The 11,377-nt window shown below is 40.7% G+C and overlaps 1 protein-coding gene across 1 annotated transcript in view; it reads right to left on the bottom strand.

Annotated features, from left to right (window-relative positions):
* Hcn1 (hyperpolarization activated cyclic nucleotide gated potassium channel 1) overlaps positions 1–10,748 on the bottom strand; it is a 356,122-nt gene extending 345,374 nt beyond the window's left edge. The window contains exon 1 of the mRNA XM_021208583.2: positions 10,293–10,748. Within this exon, the coding sequence (XP_021064242.1) occupies positions 10,293–10,684 (392 nt within the window). The 5' untranslated portion in view covers positions 10,685–10,748. The remainder of the gene's footprint in view (positions 1–10,292) is intronic.
* Positions 10,749–11,377: the final 629 nt, after the last annotated feature.

Raw genomic sequence — 11,377 nt, 5'->3', positions numbered from 1 at the left:
CTCCCGAGTGCTGGGATTAAAGGTGTGCGCCACCATGCCTGGCTGCTACAATTCTTTTTAACTTTACCTTTCTAATAAAAACTAAACTTGAGAGGTGTTAAATGCCCAGCATAATCTTCCAATCCTAAATATACACACATAAGCCACGTATAGTATATGTATACATAGACAAAACTATATATCTTCTTCCAAACCCCAAAAATCCATGTGTTATACTTCTCATTTTGTAATCGAAGACACTGAAACTCTCAGCCAATAATACTTTAAACCCAAATAATTGCCTCAAAACATTAGTTCCCCCCACATAGTTTTTTTTTTCAAGTAAGCTAGATTTAAGAGTCTCAGAACATGCAAGCTCTGCCCCATTCCTGCTGTTGTTCATGCCTGCTTCCCAAACTGAACCACCCTGCTCCTTTTAGCATTTAACTCCTATTTCAAAGAGAAATCAATTTATTGACTCTAAACCATGTTCGCTTCCAAATATAGAAGTTGAAAATGTAGCTTCCTTTCAGCACACCAACCCACATTTACCTTTCTACTGCCCTCTCAAATAACTGGCCCATAATTTTCAATTAAATTATGACAGGTATTACTGACTTGCTGAGCAAGGCAAATTTGTTTTTTCTTTGTTTGTTTGTTTTTTGTTTTATTTTTTCATGGCTTTACAGACGTTAAGCTCACCCCGGAATGAATAAGGGTCCTGTGTAATAGCTCACATTTTATTACTTTACAGATATTTGTATAACTAGTATTTTTCACAACGTGTAGAATGTCTATAATATCTTTTCAAATGCTGACTTCATGTTTTCGTTCTCAGTTTCTCTCTGTTTTCCATCCTGGCTTAGTCTGACTGTCTTCTCTATGACTCAGGCATATTCCTAGTTCTTTCTTTCAAAGCTCCTTGTGAGGTCTCACATCGAAACTTGCAACTTGCATGTCTCCACAGGTTTTTGCCTAGCTCCTAGTTTTTCTGGAGCAAATTAACTAACAATTTTGGAAGAAAAGCACGGTCTTGTGGATGATTTTGTTCTACAAATTCCAAGTTCCAGAGCACCGTCTTTACTAGCTTCATATTTCTATTCTCGGGTTTCTTTGGGTACATTTTAATTTTAAGAGTTAATTCTACATTTTCAAACATTATTTTACATCTTCTACCTTGTTTTTCCTAATTGCCTTAATTCTGAGAGCCTCTTAATAAATTCATTCTTTCAGTTATTTCTTTTAAAATTTGTCTTACAATAATTTCCTGCGTGAGTGTTTTTCATGTATGGATGTATATACACCGCATGCAGGGCTGTTGCCTGTGCAGGCCAAAAGAAAGTTTTAGATCCCCAGGAAATAGAATTACAGATGGTTGTGAGTCATATGTGGATTCTGAGAACTAAACTCCCATCTTCTTCAAGAGCAGCCAGTGTTCCTAACTGCTGAGCCATTTTCCTGTTCCCAAGAGCAATGCTTAATATTATAGAAAAAAAAAAGCCAAACAAAACAAACAAACAAAAGAAACTACTACTATTACTGTACAGAAGTAATATCTACTGAGAATACCGTGTGTTTGTAGTGTTGTCATTTTTCCTTCCCCTGATTTCTCTTTCTGTCCTTTGGATCTTATTTTTCTACTTGATTTAGTCATTCTCTTTCATAGTTGAAACTAGAGTGAAATTTTTGGCAATGTTTTTGCTCTCAACTATTAAACAATGTTCTACTAAAAAACAAAACAAACAAATAACAAAAAAGATAGCCTCTATGTACACATGTGGGGCTAATAAACAAGATTCTGTCATGTCTCTAGGTCCCTGCCTTGACTCCAAGCAAGCTAGACCTAGCACTGAGAGTTCTGCATTCAGTAAGGCAACTGTCGTCTAGTCTGTTTGCAGCCTGGCTTTCCCAGAATTACTATAAACCAGTTCAAGTCTCTACCTCTTCTGAGATTCAGGGGACGGATAACTGTGAATGTGAAACACTGTCTTCCTCTATTTCCCAGAGTACTTCCAGGTTTCTTATTATCCTCTGTTTCTCCATTCTACTGGTCTACACTCATATTTTCATATTATTTTGTAGCCATGTCAAGAAGGAGGAAGGATGAATGATGAGTTTCAATTAATCATGTTTCTCTGAAAGTTTAGAGAATTATTTATGCTGGCAGCTCGTTTCCTATTGGTTGAGGGTTGAAATGACAGAATTAAGATTCAAACAGATCTGAATCCTTGGCGCAATTCTCACTATCTGTCTCTGTCATCATGTTCATGCCACTTCATCTTTCTACATCTTTATCTATTCCTTTTTACCCTGGGAAGCCAATGCAGTGCCTTGGGCCTCAAGTTGCAAATAACAGGGAGACAAGAGACCAGGTCCTATTGTGGAGGAACCCAGAGGTTTTAATGCCGTTTTCTGAATTTGCTGACTCAAAAATTCATCATGCCTTGATACTACAAAGATTGGACCCTTTGCTATTCATCCAGTAAATTTATATTGAAAGTTATTACACTGACCAAGCAATTTTACCCTTAAGAGAAATGAAACTATAACACTTAGCAAAAACATGTAAAATGCAAGATAACTCATATCAGTACTACTGAGCAATACAAAAACCTTATGTCTATCTACCCATGGATAGATAAATTAAAGGTACCACATCTATACGATCAACAGTATGCAGCCAAAAAATCTTAAAAATAATACAAGATTACTCTTATCAGTACTACTGAGCATTACAAAAAAACTTATGTCTATCAACACATGGATAGATAAATTAAAGGTACCACATCTATATGATCAACAGTATGCAGCCAAAAAAATATTAAAAATAATGCATTAAAGGTGCTATGTGAGCCTTGAAGAGCTACATGGTCATGTCAAAGAAGCCAGGGAAAAAAACCCACTAAATATTATGTGATCCAATTGATAAGACATTTCTAGGATAAGTTCAGCAAACCTTTCAACACAATGTAGATTGCTGATTGCTTGTTGACTGCGGGGGGGGGGCGGGGGGAAGGTGGGAATGTAAGAGAAGACCGAAACATGAGCACTAATGGACATGAAGTTTCCTCTTAGGGTGAAAAAATGTCCTAAAAAGTGATTGTGTTGATGGGCACACAACTATGATAATATAATGAAAATGTTTAAATGCTTGAATTGGCAAAGTATATAGCATATATTATGTCTCCAAACACTGTTAAAATGTCATCGAAGACCATATAAAAGGAAAGAGTAGCCACTGTGTGCATTTTTTCAATACTAACAGAGATTTTAGTGGCTATTTTCTTTTCTTTTTCTTTTATTGGAGGGAGGGAGGGAGGGGGGAACATGTAGTTTGGTGGGTAGAGGAAGAGAGGACCTAAAAGGAGTTGGAGGGCAGGAAACAATATGATAAAAATATACTATATGTAATTCTCATAGAATAAAGTTTAAAGAAAAACACATTAGAAATACAAAACATGAGAATTAAAGCATTAATCAGTTTACAATTTAAGACAATTTTCATCTCTAGAAGATGGTAGGTCTGAGCAGTGGTTTTTAGTTTCTGTTGTAAAATAGCCTGTCTGTATTTTAACAGGAATGTCAGTTTCAGGGAGATTGTATTATTTTTATTGTTTTAAGGAATTTCTTAACTGGTGTCAGTATTAATTGATAAAAAAAAAAAAGTATTGCAAAATGCCTATAACTAGTAACTCTTTTCTATGAACCTTGTGAAGAATATAATAAAATACAAAAACATGTTGGCTAAAGCACTGGTTATAATTCCTAAATATTCCAGGCAAATCTGGAAATCCAAAATGGGCAAATAGTTGCTAAATTTGTGTGTGATTAGCTTTATGGTTTTGCCTTTGTTTTTGCACTTACACAAGTCTTGAAAATGAAATAAGAACCATGCATATAAGATTGCCAAGATGTAAGTTTAAAGCATAAACACTTAGCGTAAAAAGAATATTATGATAGTATTAACTAATAAACATGAAAGGGTCATGAAATTCATTTACCTTCAGTCAAAGTCAAATTTTAAATATCAGAGAAATATAATTAAAGACAAATATATGTATATATAATATATGTCTTTTAAGTATATATCTATACCTTTCTAGATATCAATCTATATAGGTATGTATATTGTATAGTTTGCATTATATTTGCATACTTTTATCAGGAAAAGAAAAGGAGAGGCCGGGGAGGTAAGAGATTGTAAAGGTTTGCTCTATGGATGCTTTGGTTTTCACTTCTGGAAAACCAGTGGTAAGCAGTCATTAAATTCCCATATACATCTGGGCAGCACAAATTAGACTTGGAAGGACAAAGAGAGAAAGGAGGAAGAGTGGGGTGTCGGGAAGAACATATGTTGAGTGGGATTTGGACAAGTTGGAGAAGGAAAATGGAGGGTGATTATGATTGTATTTCATTGTATATATGCATGAGATTCTCAAATATAAAGAAAAATTATAATTTAAAATCAATTCCTATAAAAGAAAGGTAGTTTTAGAAGAAAATTACTTAGACAATATGAAAATTTTTTTCTAACATATGAGGATGTTACTTCAATACTAGTGCCCCGCCTTTTCTCCTAAGATATGGCATCAGCATAATTCACAGTCTGGAATGCATTTACAAAGACTAAGAGCAAAAATTTTATCATTAACCCTAAAAATATTCCATGTTCTTCTTGTATTTCTACTTCATGTACTTTCTATACATTAATGCATATACTTAATGCTAATATTCTTTCAAATATTGGTTTATTTTTGAAAGGGTCCACACTAAGTCCAATATGTATTGCTAAACTATGAGATTAATTATCTGAGCACATAGACAGTCTGCCCTGAATAGAAAAGTGATCACACGAAATGTATATGAAGGGCATTTTGTGGGTGTCATGCTCATAGTGGGAGATAGATTCATTGCGTGTAAGTATGCTGAATTATAGATCCTATTTAAGTGGTGTCCCACTGGTGATGATACGTTAGTTGGTGGTTTTTGATCTAGCAGATACAGCTGAATTAAGCATAGTTAACTGAACCCATATTGAATTAATAAACAATATGTCTTTGTAATATGCAGGTAATAAATAAATATGGTTGGTATAGGGTACGTACCTGTTTCTTGATTTATAGCAAGTCCTCGAAAGCAGTCTTAAATTAAAACTTATTCAGGAAAAATGAAAAGTATAATATTTGACTTACTACAACTGAAATATTTATATCTCTACAATATATATTATATGCCTTTAATACCCAAACGTTAACTAAAACTTTAAGTAATAAAATATTGTAAAGGTGTACCTTAATAAACTAATAGCTTAAGATTCCCTTTAAATTTTTCTTTTAAATTGGGCATACCACTGCTACAATCATTATAGAAAACATAATCAAATTTGAAGATATAAAAATATTCACTTGCAGGGTAGTGGTGGCGCATGCCTTTAATTCCTGGATTTCTGAGTTCGAGGCCAGCCTGGTCTCCAGAGTGAGTTCCAGGACAGCCAGGGCTTCACAGAGAAACCCTGTCTCAAAAAAAAAAAAAATCACTTAACATAGAAAAAATCTTTATGGCTTATTCTGGCTCAGTTGATATGGGAAAAAATAAACATATTGCTAGAGAATGCAGCGTGCATCCAGCTCAAAGTTATTGTTAGAATAAGCTAATTAGACCTTAAACTCCAGAAGGTTGCATTATTTTCTTGTAAGGAGCACCTGGAAATAAATGGTCTCTTTCTGTTGGACTGGGGCATGAGGTTGAAGGGCTCCCTTCTCTAATGAGCATGTCAGTGACCTCTAACATCAGAGGTCACCTGCACCCGTGAAGTGCTGAGGTGGTGATATCTTCAGAAAGTGACTCTGTCTCAATTCCCCAAAAGATTTGAGTAGTTAAAGCAGGGTAGACTGACCATGGTTTCTACACTGATAAGGAAAAACAGAAGTCACAACGCAAGCCTCCCCACCCCACAAGGAAGGGCACAATGTCAGCTGGCATCTCCATAGATCAAAACACCCACTGTATAAACACTAACCAACAAGGTAACTGCAGAATTAGGAAAAGGTGGTTTTTAATCAGGAAGATACAGTGAAGTTCAGTACAGTTAACTGGACACATAATGATATTAATAAATAACATGCTTTTGTAATATATGTAAATTTTGTTATTCAAATAACAAATAGGTAACAAATTTTTCCCAAGGTACATTGCTCTCACAGAGAAATCACTCATCTTAGTAGAGGAAATATAGTGGTAACTTGGCTAGCATATTCATGTCCCGGAGTTTGACCCTTAGCAATACACAAATACAACACACACACATACACACACACACACATACACACACACACACACACACACACACACACACACACACACAAAATAAATCATCCACAGAAGCATTCTCACTTTAATATCACTTTCCATCACACTTTAATATCATAACTGACAACTGGCAGTGAGATCTCACTTATCATGTAGTTATTGAAATGGATCAAAATTATCATTTAACTATTAAATGCATAATCCCTACTGTTTATCTCAAAATATTCATACTTAACCTTAAAATTAAATGTGCACTGTTAGCACAAATTTCGAAAAGGCTGAATCCATCCCTTCACTGTAAAACTCCACACCTGTGTAAACGCTCTTGTTAAGATATCTGCAACAAAGTGGAGAGTAATTGAGGGAGACATCCTACAACCAGACTGTCATACACATATCTGCACATGCACGCGTGTGTGCACACACACACACACACACACACGCAGGCAGGCAGGCAGACAGACAGACAGACAGACAGAGAGACAGGCAGACAGATGGAAAAAGACAGAAGCAGACAGACAGAGACAGAAAGACAGAAAGAAGAGAAGCAGGGGGGACACATAACCCCACTCAAAAGAAAGTTAAAAATTTAAGAAAAAAAAAGTACCTTCCAATATTTTCCCTAGTCTTGATAATTAAATAACACAGGGAAAAAAATATCACATTTCCTAGCTTCTTCCCATGATTTCTTACAACGTTAATAACACTGGGCTCTTCTTTGCTCCCTGAAGACTCCTACCATCATCCTTGCCTGAGAAGGAAGGGAAACACAGAGCCTCTGCCCTAGTTACACTCAAAGTGGGAGACTCCAACCTGCCAGACACAAAAGTAGCACACTCGGACTGTGGTGGGTAAAAGAGGCACTAGCTAGTCATCAGAAAGTGTCGTCAGGAACACAGCTCTCGCCCTAGCCCAGTGTTCCTTAACCTTCCTAATGCTGCAACCCTTTGATACAGATGTTCATGTTGTAGTGACCCCCAGCCATAAGATTATTTTCATTGCCACTTCCAAACTTAATTATGCAACTGTTATGAATCTTAACGCAAATATTTTTGGAGACCGAGGATTGCCATTGGGCATCACTACCCAAAAGTTGAGAACCACTGCCTAAAAGGCTGGGAGAAAGGCTCCAGCCTTAGAAGTCATCTTGAAATGGGCACCAGAATATTAGGCACAATGTTAAAAACCATGGCATTTCCTGGAGAAAGGGGAAGTCATGCTGTATTCAGCATCGTGAGAGTGAGCAACAAACAGATTAAACACTCCTGGCCTCACGGACACTTATGAAAGCAACAAGCAAAGTGGATTCTTTCAACTTTCCAGAGCCAAACCCTTTCATGGAAGTGTATATACTCTTACATGTTCCTTTCTCTGTTGGTTGTCTAATGAACCTAAGCTTGACATTCTAGTAATTTCAGCAAAACATTTCCCTTAGAGTATCTTCCTCTGGAAAGGGCTGTGATGAGCAGATCGAAAACGGTCACTTGAACATTGTTTGCACCTTTGTGAAAAAAAGAAAAAGTTGCTGGAGTTTTGCCAGGTTTCAGTTGTGGTTTTAACAACTACATTATCTTGGCATGTCATAGGGTTTAGAAGTGCTTCCAAGTGGGTACTGTGAGTATGGAAAGATGCCAATTAAACAATGTCTTCTGAACCCAAATAGGTACAGTAAGTACAGGGTGGCCATGATCTCCTTAGGAAACACATACGTACAGAAATTCTAAGTTTCAATTGTTTCAAATATATTCTATCCTAAATTTTAAGTAATAATGGCTATTTAGTTTATTGCTTCCTTTTTCCATATATGCAAGGGAAATCAAGTCCCCCAAATCATGCTGGAGCTTGTCTGTATATAAGCTCACTTCTTAGTCATCGGCCCTCTCTGAAAAGTGCAGGATGAGACTGAATCATCGCTTTCACTTCCCACCTTTGTACAGGATTTGCTATGTCTCTCCAGGTCTTGGGGAAATATGTAGGCTCCCTTAGTTTCACTGATCCACAGATTGGGCATACAATTCTTGCTCATGAAAAGTCTCTATATATGTTAGAAAACAAACAAACAAACAAAAAAACAAATGAGGAAGGTTTAATCATCTGCCACATGCTACTATTTTGAAAAGCTTCATCATTTTTCCATTGATGAACATATAAAAGAATCATTTCGAAACATTTAGTTAAAGATGATATCAAGTAAAAAAAAAAAAGAAAAAAGAAAAAGAAAACCTTTAAGCACTTTTGTGAACGTTATCACTGAATGTCATAATTTTAATATCACTAGTTTTTGTATTAAGATTGTTGACTATTTTCTTGCAATTGTTTTTTTAAAAATTATAGTATTATTTACATTACATTTCCATGCAGGAATCAAAAAAGAGATGATATTGAAACTCGATTCTGATTCCCACTTTTGAAATTTTGTAACAACACTAACTTGCCTTAGATAGAGCAAGACCATCTATGAGTTTGCTTCCGAAAGTATCTTCCTCACAGAGGAAACACGTTGTATTACTTGGGAAGCTGTTTTAGCCTGTACATCAATCAGACTCAGTTGCAGACAATAAATGGCATTAGCTAGTGTTAAGTCCTTCAGTAAGATTTTCCTATGTGTTTTTCCAAATAAGCATTTTTAGATTAAATCTTTCCTAAAACCCATCCACTCTGTGACAAGGAATAGAGACTGCTGATTTTTGAGACGATAAATACCTCAGGGAAGATGGACAGTCTTCAACCTAAGCTTTGTTGGGCTATATTCCACAGTTAGCTTGATTCAGAACTGTGGACAGCTCCCTCCCTTGCAAGCAGGGAATGGCAATTTCAGTTAGTTTCTAAACGCTACTGGAAGTAATGTTTTTTTATTGCTACGTTTGCTTACAGTTTACCGAAAGCCTATGCATATACTCAGTGTTCACATAGACCCCTTTCGTTGTTGTTGTTGTTGTTGTTGTTTTTGTTATTGTTGTTGTTGCTGCTGTGGTCGCTTCCCCTAGTTCGAACGAATGAAATAAACAAGTGAATATCACCTCGAGTTACCAGTTTGGGATTTTTAGAAGGAAGCTCTGCCTGTGTTCAGGAGCGTGTCGCAGTAATAAGAGGATCTGCTTCACGACCTTCATTTGTCAGTCTCTAAACATGCTTATTAACCAAATGAATACTCGAGCCACAAATAAGATCAGGAAACATATATTAATTTTCCCCTGCTGACAGCTCTGCTGCCCTTCTTCCCATGCTGGGAAACTGGAAAGGCATTTCTGAAATGGATTTGTAGTCAAGGTCAAGAGCGGGTGTCGCTCTGTTTCAGGAAGGGGGCTCTGGAAACGACCCCTCTCCCCCGCCTCTGTTTCGGGAACTGGAGGCTTCCAGTCAAGTTCTTGCCCAGTGGGGCAGCGCCCGCTCCGCTGAAACCTCGAGTCAGAGACTGACTACCCAAGCGCAAGTGCCCTTCCTGTGCCTGCCAGCCACTGATCTGGAGAAATTCAGTGGTGACAGGGGTGCCTATAAGCCTAAGAACAACAGACTAACACTCCCAGGGGCGAGAGTGGCAGGAACAGCTAGGACCTGTGAGTCACTGTCTCCAGTTTCCTCATCTCCGGGATCCCAGAAGCATCTTTCTTTCATTCCTTTGGGGAACTGCGTTTAGCAAGGATACCTGCCTCATCCTAACACTACCAAACTAAAAGTTTCCCTAGTGCAACTTAACTACCTCCCGTCCACGGGTCATGGTGGCCTTCTCCCCTCCTCTGTTGTCCCCAAAGTTCACCAGGCAAAGGAGAAGAGCCTTCCTGGTGCTCCGGGAAGAAGAAACTCCCTGCCCTAAACCCGTCGTCGGTGGAAACTAGTTGGAAGAGTGGAGTATGGCCAGTCTAAGTAGAAGCCTCCAGCATCGCCGCCCCGCCTGTCCCGCACCCCCACTGTGAATCCCCGGGGCGCCCCTTCCCAGCGGCAGGATAGGATGCTGGAGGGCGCATCAGGGGGAGCAGGGTGGGGCGGCTCCAGGGAGTCCTCACCTGAAGTCACTGTACGGATGGATAATCCAGAAGCCTGCAGTTTTAACCCTTTCCTGCTCCTTCTCCACCGCCTTCTGGCTCCCGAACATGCGGAGGGAGAATTTGTTGACCCCAGGCTGCAGCATGGAGGTGAACTGCCTCTGCATGAAACCATACTGCCGCCGGGGCCCCTCGGCATCCTCGAAGCTGCCCGCCGGCTCCTCTCCTCCGCCGCCGTCCACCTTGAAGCACACGGAGTTGCCATGTTCCTTTCCGGCCGCGCCGCCCCCCGGCGGGGTCCCCAGGCGCTTGTCGGCCGCCACCGGCCCCGTCGTGGGCGCCTTGGAGGGGAAGACGCTGTTGCCATCGTCGCGGCTGTTGGACGCGGAGTTGGGCTTGCCGCCGCCTTCCATGCCCGGAGGACGCGACCGGCGACGGCGCGGGCTCCAGACTCGCCGCCGGGGGCTCGAAGCCGAGGGACAGGGGCCGGAGCCGGCTGCCCGCGAGCCCGGCTGCCCGTCGCGGCGGCAGCGGCGGCGGCGGCGGCTACTGCTTCCCGCCCGCCCGCTGCTCCGCTGCGCGCCTGGCTCCCGCCGCCGCCGCTGCCCTCAGTGGCTGCGCTGACGGCTCCGCCGCGCTCCCGGCTCCGCCGCGCCTGGTGCTGAGGCTGAGGCTGCGGGCGCGGGGCGAGGCTCCTCCGCTCGGCACCCGCGCGCCAGCGCCGCCCCTCGGCTGCCCCCTGCCGGCCGCAGACCGCCGCTACCCGCGCTCGCCCCGCCGCTCTCCTGTGCCACTTCTGCCCAGCGTGACATTGAACTCCGGAGCCCGCCCCGGACGCGTATTTGTACGTGTGGAGGGAGGCTCTCTGGATGTGGGTTTGCAAAAGTGGGAGGGGAGAAAAGGGAACGAGGGGGAGGAAAAGGGGAGGAGGGAAACGACAGAGGTGGGGAAATGGAGAGAGGGAGAGAGGGAGGGAGGGAGGGAGGAAGGAGAGAGAGAGAGAGAGAGAGAGAGAGAGAGAGAGAGAGCGCTGAACTAGCAAGTTGCGTTAATTCAGAACAAAACTCCGCCTAAAACACCGGAGACACTGAACGCCTGTTGGAATG

The sequence above is a fragment of the Mus pahari genome, chromosome 11 (genome assembly GCF_900095145.1).
Source record: "Mus pahari chromosome 11, PAHARI_EIJ_v1.1, whole genome shotgun sequence".
In the NCBI taxonomy this organism is placed as follows: Eukaryota; Metazoa; Chordata; class Mammalia; order Rodentia; family Muridae; genus Mus; species Mus pahari.
Note: the sequence above shows the minus strand (reverse complement) of the source record. Positions and strands in the feature narration are given on the sequence as shown.